The sequence below is a fragment of the Chelonia mydas genome, chromosome 1, assembly GCF_015237465.2.
Source record: "Chelonia mydas isolate rCheMyd1 chromosome 1, rCheMyd1.pri.v2, whole genome shotgun sequence".
Lineage (NCBI taxonomy): Eukaryota > Metazoa > Chordata > Testudines > Cheloniidae > Chelonia > Chelonia mydas.
The window spans coordinates 43,152,476-43,172,173 of record NC_057849.1 but is presented as its reverse complement, the minus strand read 5'-3'; the positions used below and the strand labels follow the sequence as shown (position 1 = coordinate 43,172,173).

The 19,698-nt window shown below is 42.5% G+C and overlaps 2 protein-coding genes and 1 long non-coding RNA gene across 9 annotated transcripts in view; 2 read left to right on the top strand and 1 right to left on the bottom strand.

Moving 5' to 3' along the window:
* The window catches only part of NUP58 (nucleoporin 58), a 51,682-nt gene extending 47,928 nt beyond the window's left edge, over window positions 1–3,754 (bottom strand). For 3 of the 4 annotated variants that reach the window (XM_037891269.2, XM_037891286.2, XM_037891279.2), the window contains exons 1-3: window positions 3,466–3,754; window positions 1,877–2,016; window positions 64–99 (exon numbers count right to left, since the gene is read on the bottom strand). In XM_037891269.2, coding sequence (XP_037747197.1) covers window positions 64–99; window positions 1,877–2,016; window positions 3,466–3,581 — 292 coding nt within the window. In that variant the 5' untranslated portion in view covers window positions 3,582–3,754. The remainder of the gene's footprint in view (window positions 1–63; window positions 100–1,876; window positions 2,017–3,465) is intronic. The other variant, XM_037891294.2, reaches the window with a different exon arrangement.
* Window positions 3,755–3,786: 32 nt separating this feature from the next.
* LOC119565444 lies at window positions 3,787–6,175 on the top strand. The gene is made up of 2 exons (XR_005224145.2): window positions 3,787–4,272; window positions 5,524–6,175. It is a non-coding gene; the product is annotated as an uncharacterized LOC119565444 (long non-coding RNA).
* A 3,928-nt stretch (window positions 6,176–10,103) lies between these two features.
* MTMR6 (myotubularin related protein 6) overlaps window positions 10,104–19,698 on the top strand; it is a 31,150-nt gene continuing 21,555 nt past the window's right edge. Inside the window, exons 1-3 of one of the 4 annotated variants that reach the window (XM_043530940.1) lie at window positions 11,332–11,410; window positions 14,543–14,709; window positions 17,857–17,973. Coding sequence is in view for 2 of the 4 variants with exons in the window: in XM_043530930.1 (XP_043386865.1) it covers window positions 11,903–11,956; window positions 17,857–17,973 (171 nt within the window). In the remaining 2 variants the exon portion in view is untranslated. Of the gene's footprint in view, window positions 10,243–11,267; window positions 11,411–11,618; window positions 11,957–14,542; window positions 14,710–17,856; window positions 17,974–19,698 lie in introns of those variants that run through there. The other 3 variants (XM_043530934.1, XM_037891307.2, XM_043530930.1) reach the window with 3 other exon arrangements.

Here is a 19,698-nt window from a genome sequence, read left to right as displayed (position 1 = left end):
GGTCTTCTAGAGCGTACTTGCTTGTCTCCAAATACTAATAGCTTCTAAATATGTGACTCTTACCCAGTGTTAATCCTGTAGCAATAGTTGTAGCTGTTCCTGCCAAGAAAAACAAAATAAAAATCCATAATCAACTTTATATCTATTTTACCAAGCTTCATACACACAATTTAGTAGTTGTTTATGGTTTATTAGTACCAGTAAAATACTGAATTATACCATGTTGCAGTCTCTACAATGACACAAGATAAACTGGAATACGTTTTACAAAGTGTTTTTGGATATAAAAGATTTACTCTGGTTTAGACTCTCAAACACAAAATAATAATAGGTTTCAAATAAGTATTAGCAGTCCAAACCCTCCTGGGAAAGCACAATTAACTTGTCAACAATGTACAGAACTCATTTGTGATGAAGAGCCATTGGTCAATAGTGACTATGCAATTAAAATGCCAGTTAAGCAGTATACTAGTACACTACAATTTAAATGAAATTAAAGCCACTAAAAACACCAGAAAGTTTAAGTGGTTGAACTCCAGATTTACATGCTGTCAGGAATCCCAACATGCACAACAGCGTGGTTTTGCATTATAGTGGAAAGGATTACAGAGTCCATGGTCTACTCAGAATACTGGGTTTCAAATTAGTTTCTTCCCCATAGAAATTTAAAATCATAATTAATCGCTCATTACAGAGTTACGAAATTTCAGCTTCTAAGAAACTTACGGTACTTCTAACTCAATGAGAGGACAATAACTAATGGATCACTCAAACAGAGAGGCAAGCTAAGAGGATAATGCAACCCATATCATAGAATCAAAGAACTGGAAGGGACCTCAAGAGGTCATCCAGTCCCCTGCACTCGTGGCAGGACTAAATATTATCTATACCGTTCCTGACAGGTGTCTGTCTAACCTGCTCTCAAAAAATCTCCAATGACAGAGATTCCACAACCCCCAGGCAATTTATTTAAAATATCCAAAGATGTAACAATGTTACAAATATTCCCTGTAAAAGGTAACTTTAGACAACCATATTAGAGTGTGTGAAAGAGATGCATTCTCAAAAACCAACAGAGCCAGTATACAAGTCACTAATATTAGCTATTGCGTATGTGTGATGGCCAATTTTAAAATGGTACAAGTTTTCTTCTGTACCACTGTTAAATAACCCACAGAACGGTTTATACAAGACTGTTAGTCTGAGAAAGTGTACACAACTGCCCAAACTCTGAAAGGAAGTTTTGGCCAAATTATTATTGCTAATATGAAGAGCTTATAAGAACTATAGCATTGTAAATGACAACATAATAGAAAATGTATGTGTTTATGGCATCTGAAAATCACTGCTAAGAATATCCTCAAAGAAAGTACAATACAACCTTAAACCCACACTGCACTGAACCCCCATATTGTATTCAACTGCAAGCTATAAATCACATGAAATTTTGGTGGCCTCTCCCAATCTCCAGGAGCTATACAGACAAACCCACATTTTAGGGAAGTCTTGTTGGAATGGCCAAAGCCTCCGTACAATTCCGTGTTTCATAGTATAAAATTCCAACTTCTATACAAAATTCATACACAGGACCAGATACAAATTTCAGATAGCAAGTATGTTTATCTATTAAAGGTTCAGTTATCAGGGTTTCCTGTAATAGTAATGCTGTAATGCATTATTAAGATCTTATTTTTAAAAACGATAACAGATTTTCTAACAATGTATATAGCTACAGTTAAAAACATTTCAGCACACTTTGTGATGCATTAGTCTTCCTTTTTGTGTTTGTTCATTTACTAATTCATGAAACACACAGATTATGCAAAAGCCCAAATTTCTGCTATATTAAAGGAATAAATCCACATGTATTCCCTACCTGTATTAGTACCTCCTAGAGCAAGCCCAGTGGTAGATTTTGAACCAAAGAGTCCACTTCCAAAGCCCACTGATGGAGCTGATGTAGTTGCTGTAGCAGTCGAGGAGCCCAAGGTTCCAAAATTAAGCCCTCCGGTTGAGCTATTACAAGACAAAACTGACTATTAGTATCAATTATTTTGCAAACTAATCCATTTAATACATCCATATTTGCAATTATTTCATTCATTTCTTCCCCAAGCATCAGGCCCTAATAAGCAAGACAAAATAATATGGGTTTTTTGGTATTTACATTTTAGAAAGTGTACTGTGATGAGCAAAAAATCCTTACTGCAAAACAATAAGCTGTAGTAGGTGTCAAAAGAACCAATAAGCAGAGGGTATTTCAGTACATCATTAATAGTATATAAGGTGTTACATCTTCAACATGCTAGTTAGGACATTAATCTGTTATTAATATGCTTAAATTATGTGAGACACCAAAGAAACTGTAAGGAGGTAGCATTGGTGGGTTCTCCAATGGGCTATTCACAGTAATCCTTAGCAAGAGGGAAGGCTGCCACACACTGTGGAAAAGTGTACAAATGCAGATACAGTCAAATGAAATTTGACTGGCATGTTCTTACTGAATCCTTAACTATACTAGGATGGTTTGCAAGCAGATTTCGGTACCAGTCTAGCACCACCTGCATTCCCAGCAATATAAGCTGTAATATTCTCTAACCTGCAGGGGCTGGAGCTGCACCAGTTGGTAAACAAAACTGTTTACACCTTTCCATATTAAACCTCTCATTTCTACGGCACGTGGAGACCTATGGGACAATAATTCAACTCTCCTTAGAAACGTGCATTTTTAATTTCCGCTCTGGCCATGGGGGGGAGCTTGTTTGTTGCAATAGCAGGGCACACAGCAGAGCGGAAAGGGAATTTCCAAATACTTGGTTACTGATTCCCACGTATCCCTTTGGGGCGCACGGCTGGACGGGACATCCCCCCCCCCCCCCCCCAAGGCAGCAGCACACGTGCATTTGCAGAGGCCACTTTCATAGAATCTCAGGGTCAGAAGGGACCTCAGGAGGTCAACCTAGTCCAACCCCTTGCTCAAAGAGGGACCGATCCCCAATTTTCGCCCCAGATCCCTACATGGCCCCCTCAAGGATTGAGCGCCCGACGCTGGGTTTAGTAGGCCAATGCTCACACCACTGAGCTATCCCTCCCCCCGAGTGAAGCCCGTTAGTCGCCCGTGCGCAAGCGGAGCCTGACGCCGACTGGGCGGAAAAGGGCCTTTCATCAGCCCCGAGCTACGGGTCTCTCGCCTCCGGAGCGCTCTGCCGCGGGGAACCCCCGCCAGGGCCCCGAGTCACACACGTGCCGCCCCACCCGGGGACGGGGGAGGCAGGTGAAGCGCAGATAAGGGCCGGGCCCGGACGCTGCGGGGACGCGGGACCCAGCTCCGCCTGCGGGGACGCGGGGTCAGGCTCAGCGCCCCCGCCGCGGTGAGACCAGGCTGGCAGGGCCCGCTCGGGCGCTCGCCGCCCCACGCGGGAAGGGCCCATCCCGGGCCGCAGCAGGCGGGCGGCCCGCGGTTACCTCGGCTGGACGGCTCCGAAGGAGAAGCCTGCCCCGCCGCCGCCGCCTCCCGCCCCCGCAGCGGCGGCGGCAGCGGAGCCCAGCGTGCCGGCCCCGAAGGAGAATCCCGCAGACATGGCGGCGGCCTGTGTCTCCTCGGCCTCCCTCTCCTCAGCGCCGCATCGCTCCCGGGCGCCAACTTCAAACCCGGGGGGAGGGTGGGGGGAAGCAGGCGCGGCGAGTAGCTCCCCGTCCCCACACGCAGCAGCCCTGCGACAATGCCCCTCCCCCCGCCGCAATGCACCAAGGGATAGTGGGGGAGCCGGCTGCGCGCGGACTTCACTTAAAGGGACAGTAGCGCCAGCAGGCAGCCGGCGGAGCCCTTCGCTCCGGGCGGCCGGGGCTCTGCTCCCCGGGTCACCGCGCGGGGCGCCCAGGCCCGGGGCTGCAGAGGCAGCAGCAGCCAGTCCCGAGCGCGCCCCGCCCGCCCCGGCACGTGGCCGGGCGTGAAATCCCAGCGGGATCCCGCGCTGAGGTAACAGTCCCGGGGGGCTCGCCGCGCTCCCCTCCCGTGGATTTTGCAGCATCCCGGGGCGATGTCACCCTCGTCTCCTGATTTGCCCCATGGGCTCTGACAAGCACGATGCCAAAACCAGGGCACTGCTGCGACGATGTCCCAGCATGTGACTGGCACCACCTTGGTTTCTTCTGTCCCCTGTTTCTGAAATCTTAATGCCACTGATAACAGCAGTGCTGCCACCCTGTCCTCCGACACAGACTGAGGAGGTGACAGGTCCCAGTCCTCCGCACGTGCTCAACTTTAAGCATGTGAGTAGTTCTACTGAAATCAGTTGGACTCGTCCCAAGTTTAAAATTAGGCACATGCATAAATGTTTGTAGGATTGGGGTCTTGGCATAAACCACTCAGTGGAAAGTATATAAAGTTATTCATAATCTTGCAGTCCAGGAAAAAGTCTACATATGAAAATTCACCTTACAACAAACTTTCAAATGTTGAAAAAGTTACTTATTTATTACTTTGAATTACAGTGGGAGTGAAAATCAGCATTAGATTGCAGCTTCAACAGTCACTCTAATCTTGTAAACACAGAGATGCGTACTTCCATGATTGGGGTCACATAAGGATGGTATCAATTTTTTTATAATACACAGACATGGAGTTCCAAATAAACACATATACGTATCTTAGTTTATGATTATGTATATCTATAGGTCCATAATACAAACTATTGCAACAATTACACATTGAAAAAAGTACTGTGCAATCAACAACCATGTGTCCTTTAAAAAAAAGAAAGAAGGCATTCAGTGCAAAAAAATATATTAATAAAACATTAGGGCTGAGACTCTATATGCATATAAGGCAGAGGCCAGAATCTTGGTTAGAATGTTACTGCATACCTGTGGAAGGGGCTTAAACGTGCCTCAAACAAGCAACTGAAGATTCCCTGTCTGCTGCAAAGTCTTTACCGCAAAGCAGAGCGTAATAGGTAGTTGCACTGGATGGTTGTGTTTTGATTGGCCTGTGCTTATATTTACACATGGATGCTTGAGGAATAGCCTTTTTATGGTCCCTGTGACACCAGCTTTCAGGGGCTCTGCATGTACCTCCAGAGCCTGTGGAATCCAAAATCCATGGAGAAAGAAGATAGCCTCCTCTTTTACCCAAATGCTGTCCAACATCTAAAACTCAACAGAGTTTTCTCCCTGGCCTGTCGTGACCCACCATTAGGGCAGCTAACTGAAGAGGCCTGAACAAGACTGGTCAATGACTCTAGAAGGCAAAATGCCATTGCCTTGTGTTAGGTTCTTGATGACAATGGAGTTTGAAGTAATGTTTCTTACCTACTTATGGAATCAGTCTGAGGGACACCCTTACAACATAGTCCCAGACAAAAAAGATCATTCTTTCTTGACATGGCAGCGACTGTGACCCAGTCTCCTCCACAAGTAGTACAGATGCAGTTTTTATCTGCCTGGATTTTGACCAGGCTAACTGTTTTTTAAATGTTCTGTGTTGTCCCTTCAGCTTTTTAACCTTTACCCCTTTTTCCCTAGTTTGGTCTAGATGACATCGACATGATGATGCCTCCAAGCATTTCCATTGTTTGAAATTCACTGCTTGACTTGCCAGCTGGATCATGATGTCACAAATGTTGTATTTGTACTGACCAATCAATAAGCAGCTAAGCAGCACAAAATGCAAACATCAGGGAAGCTTCATGTTAAAGTTCTAGCTGCGCTATAATTGACTGTGCTAGCAATCCCCAGACTTGGACAGACATGGCTGTAATCTAGAACAGTTTTCATGACCAGTGTGGACACTTTTTTTTTTTTTAGAACTACTGTATTATATAGATCACCAACATAGGCACCCCAAATAGTCTGTAGTATAATTTTATAAAGATGGTCCTCAGAGGGAAAATCCCAGTGCGCACTGGTCAGGAAAACTGCACAGAAGCAAAATTTACCATGCTCAAGTCAGGGGAACTGGACAATCTCCATCCCAGAATACCCAGAATATGAAAAGAGCTGGCACATGAAACTGCAAGTCTAATAGTAATGATTTTTAATAAATCTGTCAAATCAGGGATGGTACTGTATGACTGGAGAATAGCAAACATTGTACCTATATTTTAAAAAGGGGTAAGATTGATTCAGGCAACTGCTGATGCATCAGTCTGACCTCAGTGCAAGGCATTTGAACAAATATTGAAAGAAAGAATAATTAAAAACATGGAGGGAAATGGAAAATGGGATAAAATGAAACTTGGGTTTACTGAAGGTAGATTGTGCCAGACTAACCTGATATCTTTCTGTGATAAGATAACTGATTTTTTAGACATGGAAAATGCAGTTGATCTAATCAACTGCATTTGATATGGTGCCACATGGAAAATTATTTATTACAATGGGGATTAGCACAATGGGTTAGGAACTGGCTAATTTGGTGGGTGATAATGGGTTGTTCAGAAAAGAGAACGATTAAGTGTGGGGAAAGATTCTAGTGGATTTTCTCAAAGATCAATTTGGGGAGTCATTGTTAATACAGAGAACTGGAATATTATACAGGAAACATTGGATGACTTTAAGGACTGTAGTAATAGAAATGGAATGAAATTTAATAGCACAAAGTGCAAAGTCATTGCACTTCCTGACTAATAACAAGAAATTTGGATATGAGCTGGGGGTTCATCAGTGTATTAGCTGTATTAGTTGATCACAGGATGACTATGAATCACCAATGTAATGCAGCTGTGAAAAAGAAAAATAAATATGGTCTTAGGATATATCCGGTGAGGTATTTCCATTAAAAATAGGGAAGTATTAAATGTCATTGTACAAGGCACTGGTAAGACCTCTCTAGGATAAATATTAAATTAAGAATTAGAGTTAGTTTAAGTTTGGTTAAGGAAATAAATATGTGTTGTAAAGAAAGGCCCTAACTAGCAATTAGAAGGAAAGGCCTTGAAAATAATTAATTATAAGGCCAGAAGGAATGAAGTTGGGAGGACATCTGTTTCAAAGAATAATGAGATAAGGGGAAGTTTCTAAAAAGAAGGCGTCTGACTGATAGGGATGACTGCAGATGGTTTTAAATAAAGAGAATCTGTCTTAAAATGAGCCAACATGGCCTGTCCCAACCCACACACCGGTGTTAACACCTATGTGAATCCAGGTGCAATGAAAAAACTGCTAGTCAGCAAGAAGGTGGAGAGGAAAGACCTAGGGAAGGAAGGAGGTTGTAAATCTTATCGGGAGTAAAACCGGAAATAAGGGTGATCTGTCTCCAATTGATTTTTAGGTGAAGTCAGTACTTGGCAATGACATCTCTTGTTTGTTGAAGAGTATAAAAAGTAAACTCTGAAAGGGTTCATTGCTAATACCTGCCTGACCATGTTTGAGCCGACCAACCTGGATCTAATTACCCCTGGAGTTAGTTTATTTGTAAGTATCTTATTCTTGATCAAATGTTTATAAATGTTTTGTTACTGCATTGGGTATGGTAAATTGCTTATTATTTAGGCTTGTTCAGAGCAATTGTATAAATACCATTTGGCCTTCAGATTTAATAAAGGAATTTATGGTTAAATTAGTGTTGTGGTAATACTCTGTATAAATATTAATAATTCCAACAACCTCATCTGGAGTACTGTGTACAGTTCTGATCACCCATGTTCAATAAAGATGAATTCAATCTAGAAAGCTGCAGAGAAGGGCTGCTAGGATGATCAGGGAAATGGAATAACTAATAAAAACAATAGAAAACTAAAAGAGCTTGGCTTGTTTAGCCAGCAAAATGAAGGCTGAGTGGGAATGTATGTTTGTTTATGTTTCTGAACACAGCACGCATCACAGGGTCTCCAGTAGACTTACGCAATTATGCAGTTTTACAACTCATCAAAGCTGCGAAGTCAGACAGTACAAAACCAGACAAACGTAGGCATAACATGTTGGGGGTGGTCATTATAGTAATAAAATAGGAAAAGATGTTCCTAAATAGGAAAAGGAGGGAAGGAAGTGACCAGGGAGTGGGAGAAGAGCTAATTAACCTAAAGGACAATGTCGACACAAGGACAAATAGGTATAAACTGGCCATGAATAAATTTAGGCCAGAAATTAGAAGAAGATTTCTAACCATCAAAGGAGTGAGGTTCTGTGACAGCATTCCAATTGGAGTGTATAGGAGGGAACCTAAGTAGTTTTAAAATGTAGCTTGATAATTTTTGTGAATGGGATTATGTTGGGGTTCATAGAATTATAGAATATCGGGGTTGGAAGGGACCTCAGGAGGTCATCTAGTCCAACCCCCTGCTCAAAGCAGGACCAATTCCCAGTTAAATCATCCCAGCCAGGGCTTTGTCAAGCCTGACCTTAAAAACCTCTAAGGAAGGAGATTCTACCACCTCCCTAGGTAACGCATTCCAGTGTTTCACCACCCTCTTAGTGAAAAAGTTTTTCCTAATATCCAATCTAAACCTCCCCCATTGCAACTTGAGACCATTACTCCTCGTTCTGTCATCTGTTACCATTGCCTGTAATAGCAGGGGACTTGACAACCCAGGAGGCCCTTTCAGTCCTGTGTCCTATGGTCTTTGATGATATTATGGTTTCAACCATAGTGTGGAAAGAGCTTAGGTAGCTACTGTGTTCAATAGGTGGATGACTGCTAGTGAACCGGTGAAGACCCCTAAACAAGTACATCTTAGCGAAGTTCCTGGTGTTCTGACCCCCCAAATAGAGCAGCAGGCTCGTCAGTGGACAACTGTTGGTGGCCTGATCCCTCCTCCTCAAGCAGTAACTTTGGAGGAGGTTTCTGGCAGCTCATTTCCCTGGGGGACACCTCGATCTTTATAGAATGCAGAGCAGTGGATCAGCCTTTTCTCCAAAGCACTGGGATCATCAGAGATGATTCTGACCCTTTTGTCCAGTTCCCTTTGTATGCACAAAATATCTGTAAGAGGGATGACACTGGCAGGTTCAACATCCTTTTCCAGGGATAGTGGGATCTTCAGAAGGGGGCTGTTGATGGCCCATACATCTTTTAGCTCTAAGAGGATCTTTGGGGAAGCCAATTGGTAGCTATTTCCCTCACATCTTCCAGAGCATCAAGGATATATATCTATATATTGTTTGTATATGTCTGGGCATGGTATATACTTTGTGTATACATAGTGTTGCCCCTTTTTGATCTTAGCAGCTAGTCAAAATTTTAGGTCCTGAGGTTGTTCCAGTGGGGAGTAGAAATTAATTATAGAGTCAGGTATTTTCTTTGATACAATCTTGACAAATTACAAGGAACGTATAAAGTCTTTCTTCTCTGAATGCAGGAGGAACAAAAAACAGGAGATTGCTTCTTTGCTTATAGACCCCAGCCTCTTTTGCCAGCCCCTGACTCAGAAATCTAGATTTTTGCAAGGTCATACATTGTGCTTGTTCAGGCGGCCCCCCAGAAAATCCATTGGGAAGTATACAAACAGGTATTTTGAGTATTATTTGGTTCTGGAGTAGTTATTTTTTTATTTAAAACTTTCTTTTACAAGTAAATATGAAGTCATGAGGCCTTCTGGTCGAAAGACACCAAACAGGAAGGAGACTTACAGGAAGTTGGTGATTCATGAGAAGCACATACACACAGAGAAACCCGAAGGTCCTGGTGGAATTGAGAACGTGCTTTCGACAGTCAGGAGAGACCAGTCCTCATTTTTCAATATTACCTTGGAGCCTGAATGTATTGTTGATCATTGATTGTCAGTAGGTATATTTTCAAATGTCATGAGCAACTGGTTTGCTGGAGGCTATCTTTCTTCAAACAAGTCTTGAGATGGTTTGATTCAGGCTGTGATGTACTCCGTATCTAGAATTTCAAGTCCTTTTTCTTAGACACTGTTGAAGTCTGAGTTTGATAACATTTATTACATGCCTTGGCTTACTGAGCTGCAAATGTTACTGATGGACATAAAATGATCTAATCCTAGTTTAAAATCCATCTGTAGTATTTGCGTCAGTCTGCAGCTGTGAAATCCTGTGTCATATCTGTGTGCATAACTATGTTTAAATAACTAATATAATAATAATTTTATTGCACTTTTCATTCTCAAAAATCTTTAGGAACTTTGGTCCAAATTCACCCACTCTTGGGAGCAGGAAGGTAGTGACTTGCTGTGCCAGATGGACTGATACATTGGGAAGGGGAGAGGTAGTGTTTCCACTGTTGACTTCCTCAGGGAGGTTCCGTCAGAGGAGGACAGCTTTATATTTCATAGAAGCCTCCTGGTAAGAGGTGGTCAGAGGATGCCCCAGGGGACCTTCAACACTGGGGTCTGTCACTGAGAAATTTAACATGAGAACTGGTGAATTTAATAGATTAGTGACTATAACATTAATGGTGTGACACAAAGAGAAGATTTAAAGGTAGGGCTGTCACCTGTGTTTCATGGGAGATGAAGGCCAAAACTTATTTTTAAGAAGCACCACACCATGCTTTATTTGTGATCCAAATGATGTATTACAGCCTATCATAATCTGCATGATTATAATCATGATTATCAGCTTTGGAATTTGCTTCCTGAGTCACCACAGTCCGGACCTGTACTCTGCAAAACTCCCCACTTCCCTCAATTGTTTGGGAAGATGTAGGCTGGTGAATTGGGAATGTGGGCCATGATCCTACCCTGAGGTCCACCTGGGTGGATCCCTGCATCTACCCAGAGCTTGTTGTAGGACTGGGGCCTTAATTCTTTCTTTAGATTTTCAAGATGTGTCTCATACTCCAGATGCCTCCCATGAACTAATAAACAGTTATGTTGTAATGTTCAGCAACATAAAATAAAGTGATCTGTATATTGACCTGCTATGTGACATAGCATGTAAAGCACCAAAACAGGGAGAAGTGGGTCAGGGGTACCTCTTAAAGTAAAGGAGAAGGTGGGTTGGGGCGGCTAAGGCTCTTGCCTCCTGTAAGGTGTCAGCGCCCCTGAGGGCTGGGTTATTTTACCTAGGGTGGATATCATGGCGGGGTTCGCATTTAGTTGAGGTTTTGGGGAGAACCCCCAGTCTGAAGTGGGGTTAACTGGTGCCTGCTGGGCCCTGCCCTGCACAGTTTTGTGTGGTTCCCACCATGGTAAGGGAGGTGCTGCTGCTGGGCAGGTCGGAGGCGGGCTCACAGGGCTCTGGCCTTTAACGCGGGGGCGGGTTCAGAGCTCGTCACATCCCCTCCCACCCGCAGCGCCTGGGCGGGGCGCGGGAAGAGCCCGATGAGTCCCCCAGCCGGCAGGGGGCGCTGCGCGGCCTCTTCCCAGGCAGTTCTGGCCGCTCCCTCGCCGACTACCCCCGGCTCTTTTCAGGAAATGTCTCTAGGTGACGGCGACTCCGGCGGGGAGACGCTGGGCGTAGCGGGGCGGCGGCGGCAGCAGCTACCATGGAGCACATCCGCACCACCAAGGTACCCGCCGCCCCCTCCCCGCGCGGCGGGGCCATCGGAGGCCGGGTGCGGGAGGGCGCTGTGGGGGGCCGGGGGCAGTGAGGAGCTGGGTGCGGGGGCGCGCTGGGAGGCTGGGGGCGGGGGCCGTGGGGTGGTTGGGGGTAGGATTGGGGGGGGCGCGGCGGCGCCATGGGGAGGGGACCTTTGGGGAGATGCTGCCGGGAGGGTGGCGGGTGAGGCTTGCTCCGCGCCCGGCGCGGCTGGTGAGTCTCTGCTGCGCTGGCAGCGCTGTGAGGGACAGTGGGTACGGACAGAGGGAGAGGGGGCCGGGGCCGGAGCCCCTCTTTGCCGGCAGGATCCTTCCCCACCCCTCTCGGCCTTTGGAGTCGCGGCCGGTTTGGTGCAGCAGGTCTGTGAAATGCAAACAAAACAGAGAGTGGGGAAAGTCTCTCCGCAAAGCCACCTCGCCCTCCCTGCCTGTGTTCTCGCCGCTCTGCGCTGACAGGGTTTCCGATGGGAGCGGTCACAGGATGCGTTTTTCCTCCTGTGCCTCCCGGATCACGGAAGGTAGGGATGGAGCAGACTTTCCAGATCAAGTCATCTCCTGTCTTCCCCAGCCAGAGCAGGATATAAGGGAAAATATTCAGTGTACACCCCATTAAAGGGACTTGTCAGCTGGAAATCTAATTATGTTCAAAAGGAGTTAAAAATAGTTGCCAGTAGTTCCCACCCCCCTCCCCCCCCGAGTGTGTTTCTCTGTCATTTCCTGTGGTTTTACAATCAAATCTTTTTTTTTTTTTAAATGTTTTCCTTTGCTGGGTGAAAGACACAAACAGAAGTCATGCAGAGGAAATGGTGCAAGTGATTGTGCATCTGATAACCTCTTGTGTACAAAGTAAACAGGCAGAGAAATGGAAACTCTCTTCCCCCTTTCTGGTTTTCTGGTTTATTTTTATATGAATAGCAGGGAAAATTCATACAGAAATGTGATTTTTAAATTGATGGTTCCTCTTTAAAGATGACCTGCAAAGGGAAAAAACTGGATCTGAAACAATTTTTAGTTCTTTACAGGCCCTGTCAGTTGTGTTCTAGCTCTACTGGGAACTATAAACAGTCATCATCCAAGCTGATTCATGTGTGGCGATCCATGCGCCAGTGCAGAGCCCAGTTGACTTCAGTAGAGCCCTGCACAGGCATAAAGGACTACACATGCTGGATCATGGCTCTAGTGTAGATAGACTGCCAGCATCTTTAATACCATGTCAATTAGACCTATTCTGAGCAAAGTCAATGACAGTGAAGTGCTGAGTGCTAGTCTACTCTAGTATTTCTAACATTGTAAACACAAATTGACATGAATTATTGTTGTGGTGGGAAATATTTAGAAAATGTCCCTAGCGTAGATGATGATGTCTGCAAAACTACTCCAATGATACCACGAATCAAGAGAGTGAAGGATGACTGAGAGGATATTTAGTAACTTTTTAAAACTTGTGTGCATCTGTTTTCTAATTTCAGTAGGTCATTCTTTGGAGAAAGAATGCCTTGTTAAAGATTCATCACCCCTGCCCCCTCAGTTAGTGTGAGAGCTAACAGAATGCATTCTCTGGGACATCTCCAGAAAAACCACTTAGACCAGAGTAGACATTCCAGTTATTTTCCCTATCTTAAAGAAAAGAAGTAAGGGTAATTTAAAATAAACAAAACTTTCGGGCCCTCTTTATATGTTATAAAGAAGCAAACGGCAGAAGCAAAAATGTTCCTAGGCTGAAACTACTTGATGTCTGTGTTTCTGTGGTGTATGGAGTTTTTTGATATGCAGAATGAGTTGTAGTTCAGCCTCCAGCAAGAAGAGAGGGAGTGCTGCTGTCTGCAAAGGCTGCTGAAGACTGCATTATCTGCAAAAAGAAAAGGAGTACTTGTGGCATCTCAGAGACTAACAAATTTATTTGAGCATAAGCAAGTGAGCTGTAGCTCATGAAAGCTTATGCTCAAATAAATTTGTTAGTCTCTAAGGTGCCACAAGTACTCCTTTTCTTTGTGCGAATACAGACTAACACGGCTGCTACTCTGAAACGTGCATTATCTGCAGTTCCCCAGAAGCCATCACCTTACAAGCTACTCATTTAATGATCAGGCAGTCTGACCATAAACTGGATTTATAGACATATGAAGGAAGGCGATGATGTCATGTTCCAGTTTTAAAGTACTGTAGTTATAACCAATATTTAATTAAGGGAGCAGGTTATCAGTTTTTAATTTTCTTTATGCATCATTATAAAACTCATTATGGCTGGGGAGGGTCTGATCAGTCAGCTGCTTGCCAACAAAGCTACATAAATTAAGACTTACTATGTTACACAAAACTAACATACTAGAGACAAGTGAATATATTGAAAGGAACATTGTCATTTTAAGTAATGTTTGAGAATTTTGTTTTTACTACAGCTAATTTTAACTCTTGTAAATGAAAGTAGCAATCCAGAATATAGATATTTTTACTTTACATTTGACAGGAAACTGGTTTAGCTGGCTGGATTCACGAATTTCCAAGTAGTTATTTTGGCAACAAACCTTCACCTAGCTCTGTGTAGGCCCAATCCCATCGGAATCAATGAGGCTCAGGATGGGCACAGGATTTGACTGTACAGAGTCAATTGCAGGAATTGGGCCTTAGTTTCTCTTGTCAAAAATCAGATGAAGAGAGAAAAATGTAATTTTTAAAAAAGGAAATTTAAATTGTATGTCATGAATTTTTTTGAGGATGCTCTGTCAGAGTCTAATATTACTTTGAAATTATTCCTGCTGAAATAATTCACATTAAAATGTGGGGTTTAATTGGCAGAAATGACCAAGGTTGGTTATGAAAGGACTCTGTTCAATTATGAAACATGTCTACTAATGTGCTTGCTTTGTTTATTTGTTTGTTTTTTTTTCAAAATAAACTTTGGAGGATATAATGTGCGTGGGAGTGGAAGAAGGCAGGCAGGCATATACCAGTTGATAATAAATGTAAGCAGATCTATCATGGGAAGTGGGGCAATTAAAATATAAATATCTTGTGAATCTCTTCTGCATAATAGTTTAGGCTGGACTTTGTTCTGACTGTTACGGGAGGCATATTTACTTTTTTAATCTGACTGCTCTTTGGAGATTTTGTTTTTCCACATGGATGGCATAGTAAATGGCTAAACAAACTATGAATGCTGCAAATGGAATCCTGGCTTGAAGGCAGAACTTATAGTGGGTCTAGTGGCAAGAATGCAATGACACGCAGCTCTGGACCAATGGGCTGGCAGTGAGAACATTAACCTGAAGAGGTAATCATGAAGTTCCTTCCCTTCCCTTTCCAGTCTCAGTAATGAGGCTATTTTATTGTGGATTGAGTTTGTAATTGTAAATTCTCTTTGGAACTTTGGAGTTGCCCTTAGTGTTCATTGCTGTTACAGCACATACTGAGTAAAATTTTGTAAAGCACCTAATTGACTTGGGAACGTAAATCCCATTCTCTTTCAATGAGATTTACACTTTGAAGTGCTTAAATTGCATTTGAAAATGGGATTTACGCTTCTAAATCCTTACATACATTCCAAAATTGTATCCATTGTTCATCTTCGAACTAAACATGCAAAATAAAGATAAAGGGAAGTGTGAGTGAGATGGATTCTATGTGAAGTGGGGTTAGGGGAGCCCAGTCCCTGGGCTTCTGCCTCAGTTCCCCTGGTAGTGCCCCCTTAGTGCTCAGTGGAGCAATAACAGTGGTGCGCTGGAGCCTAACCACACAGTCACAGAATATTTAAAGAGCAGCAATTGTTGGGCCCAGTATTCTACCCATGAGAACTGTTGACACATGCATCCAGTCTTCTTATCACTGACTCTATAATCTATAAAGCCATACAAATAACTGTGTTCAGCCTGTGGACGGACTTTCCAGTTATGGTGCTCTTGACTTTTTTAAAACAAATCTGAAATGAACTCTACAAGTGTCTGGCCAAGCTTTTGCAATGTACTTAGATACTTACATTGTACAGGAGTGACAGTTTGTCACTCTTTGGTTAGCCTAAGGAAATAGTATGGTTATGCTCAGAAAAGAGACTGTGCAAAAATGGCACCATAGATCTGTTTCTTATATGTATTCCAATTCAAATCTTCTTTTAGTGAAATAATTCAGTTATTACTTTTTATCTTTACTACTGTAGAACAATACAGTTATGGGATTAATTTCTGCTTCAAAGATCATCAGTACTTCTGAGTCAATTCCACTGTAGGGTCTTTTACTAGTAATACTTGTCAGAAAGAGTACAACTATGCTGTTGTATCTCAGGATGAGCTTGCAGGCATGGTATTTAGTAAGGGTGTTGAGGGCAGGAAATCTCTATTTGTAACCTGAGCAAATTTGATATGGAGTCATGGCGAGACAGTAAACCTGGAATGACAGAATACCATTTTTAGTTACCTCTCAGAGTTTAATCACCCTTTAAACACTTGGAAGGCAAGACTTGATTGTTGTATTTTTCTTCTGTGATGTACTAGCCATCTTATTAGAGAACATTCAGACGTGTCCTTTGTTATGCAGTCTTTGATCATCACTACCAGTCCCAATCAATTACTCAGCCCTCTCCTGTGACTCTGGTTACTGTAAATAGATTTCATATATTGTTGGGGTGACTGTTTTCTATCCTGCTATTGAAAGCTCTCTAAAATTCTTAGAGACAAGGTAATTTTTTGTCAAAATATTGCTTCCAAACTACTTAGAGTGATGCCCCCTGGCATTTTCTTTGCTGTATATTCTTAGATTTGTTTTAATTTTATTTATATTGCAAATGCAGGCCATCTTTTATATTGTATCCTTTTTTAAATCCCTTTTTCTATAAAACTGAGAAACTATGACTTGTTTTAATCTCCCCCCCTCCCCCCTTTGAGTTGTGGCATACTGTTAATGGTTCATTAGAACAGTGTGCACACAACCTATCCTTCCCACTGCACTTGACTTTTTTTTTTTTTAAATGGCTTTAGTGGTTTAACAATCAAATCTGTACCATTTGGGGTCATCTAGATACAGTTATCTGTGCCTGCATTATCAAGGTAATATCTAGGAAATGCAGATGCCTGCTTTGCTGATCCAGGGCTCTATCTATGCTGTCACAGCCACCTCTGCTGGGTGCTGATCCTGCTGCCAGAGAAGTGATTGGGCATTGTGCCATTGACTTTAATGGGAGTAGCATTGGGCCCCTAGCAACACAGCTCTAACTTGGCACTAATGAGACAGTCCTGCCAAGAAATAATGACTACACAGACCAGCCTTTCACTGTAGTCCTTTTGTGTTGTGGTATTTCACATATAGGATCATGTAACATTTGTTTCTTGTAAAACAAACTCTGTGGAGTTTGTAAAGAGCTTTGTTCACTCCAGCTAAATTGTGGGCTATCTAAAACCCCTTTTTATGATATATTCCTTTATTGGGGTTAAGGATGGGAAGATTTTTGGTTGGGTGCCAGCATGAGAAATCTCTCCGTGCAAGAGCTTTCTAGTCTAAAAACAACTCCTCTGCCATTTTAGGAGAATGTCTTTTTGCTGATAGGTTTCAGAGTAGCAGCCGTGTTAGTCTGTATTCGCAAAAAGAAAAGGAGTACTTGTGGCACCTTAGAGACTAACCAATTTATTTGAGCATAAGCTTTCATGAGCTACAGCTCACAAGCTTATGCTCAAATAAATTAGTTAGTCTCTAAGGTGCCACAAGTACTCCTTTTTTTGCTGATAGTAGCCCTTGTTTCCATTTTACTGGGAGTTTCCAGTTCACTACCAGAGAGCAAGTCATTATACCGTGACCTAGGTTTTGGAGGGTGGGAACAGTACAAAGCGAGAGTGAAAAGGAAGTCAGGGCAAGTTGGTCCGTGGGCTCTGACAGGGATACAGAAAACCTCAGAAGGAAAAAAAGATGTTAATTCAGTACTCGAGATCTCTACATAATAGGATAATATACTTACTATGGCTTGAGGATTTGCTGCTATACTTCAGATAGACTTGGATGCTACAAGTTTTCTACTTTAGCAAATTATACCTCTTGCTTTCAAAACGGTTCTTTAAATACACCGATCAACCCTAGTGGAAAATAATCCCTAATACGTAGCAGAACAGAAGGTGACTCTTTATTTGAAAAACTTTAACTTTACAGATGAGAATTGAATCTACTTATGATCCTAACCTTGTCTTTATTGTGCATTGTCTTGAACGGACGGGATTACCTAGGTTATCTAGCTAGTCTTCCTGGCAAATCAGATTTGTTTGCTATTGCTTGCTTCCTAGTATTTGTCCCGTGTAGTTTTAAATGTGCAATGCATTTGAGCTTCCACCACTTTCAAGATTATTCCACAGGCTGATAGATCTCACTGTCAGGGAAGGTTTTTCACCCTGATGTTCAGTCGTTTTTTACTTCCTGTAAAATGTTTGTTTTTTCCCTCTTACAGGTAGAGCAGGTGAAATTAATAGACCGTTTCAGCACCAGCAACAAATCATTAACGGGAACTCTGTACCTTACAGCAACTCATCTGTTATTTATAGACTCTAGCCAGAAGGAGACTTGGGTAAGGATATCAAATGCATTACCTTGTAGCCTGAAAATACGCAGCTTCTCCAAATGTGTTTTCTTTTCCTTTTTTTTTCTTGTGCATATGTAATTAAAGATAAATAATTAATTGGATATAGTTTCTCTCATATTTTCCCCTACTTCATGATGCACACAAACAATAAGGAACAGATCCATAATCTGTACTCTTACTGTGCACCAGTGACCAGGCTTAAGTGCTGCATCTTGTCATTATGGCTAATGTCAAACATGGGTGTCTAAAATAAATCCATATTATTTAAGCACTTAAAAATAGCTGCCTGATTTTCAAAGGTGGGAGCTGTGGGTGCTTGGTATCTCTAAAAATCAAGTAATTATGCACCTAATTTCCATTTCTTGTCTATTCAAAGATGGTCATGCCAAATTAGTTCTCCATTTGTGTGTGTGTGGTGACTTTGTTTAGATCTCTACCTCTTTGACTTTCTGTGCTATCAGATGAGAGGAGATTGTTTAGTGATCTAAGCATCAGGTTTAACATACCTAGATTTCCTTGAACTCCAGGTTCAAATCCTTGTAGCCTTAAATGAGACAACAAGACCCAAGGGTCTCAGTTCTGCATGAACACTAAAGATCTTGTAGGTTTTTCAAAAAGGTATGAGCTTCTCAGCTATGACCGTAGTCCTGTATCCTGGTTACCTGCTTGGCTAGCTGCTGCCCGTGCTCTCAGAGGAATCTGTGCTTCAGTGTTTCTGTGGATACAGTATATAGTTTTGAAGAAGCTTTGGAATCCTTCACAACAAAAGGTGCTGTATATGTGTGTTTAAAAAAAAAAAAAAAAAAAAAAAAAAAGGTTCAAAAGCACTGATTGTTCCCATTGTGCTTTACTTCATTTTAACATCCTTGAAGTCAGTCCAGTTCTATCCACGGTACAACTTATATATACTCTTTCTATAAATTTAGTTCAATAGAAGAGCATCTTTAATCATTGTTAGTATAGTAGAACCCCATTTATCTGAGCCTACATTATCCGGCTCTCCATGTTAACCAAATCAAACTCCCTGGTGGCAGGGCTCAGCTCCCACTATCAGCCCTGGGCCCTGCTGCCAGGGGTTGAAGCTCTTTGCCCGTTCTCTGGATTATCTGGATTTTTGATTATCTGATTTGGCCCCGGTCCCAATTAGATCGGATAAACTGGGTTTCACTGTATAAAATTCTGTTATTGAAATCTAGTCCCATCCTCTCAAATACATGTCTCGCAAAATGCTTTCTTAAACGCCTGTCTAATTTTATTTGAGTCTTAAGAGGAGAAAACAACTGTGGTAGTAAGAGGACTGAATAGTATGCTCCCTTCAGTGTCTCAGATGAAGCAGAGTGCATCTGTGGCTTTCCTGCATAGGGGCACAGCTGTTAAATCTCACATGCATTTTTCCATATTTGATCTGTTGTGTTTACGTGTCTGTATAAAATAATTTCGTAAAATTCCTATGTTAACTTTTTCTTCCGTCAAAGGACATGTATTATGGTTGAGGTGGTGGTTTGGTGGAGGAGAAGTTGTATGGAACTGACTTTGGAGTTTAACATCTAGATCATCCAGATGAGTAGCTGTAGAATAATTCATAGTAGATCTTTCTCATCTCTCTCTTTTCATCCTGTTCCCCAGGAACAGATTATGCTGCCTCCTAGCTCACACTTGTGTGGGTACAGAGGCTGATTCTAGGAATAGATGTCAGAAGTAAAGAGCACT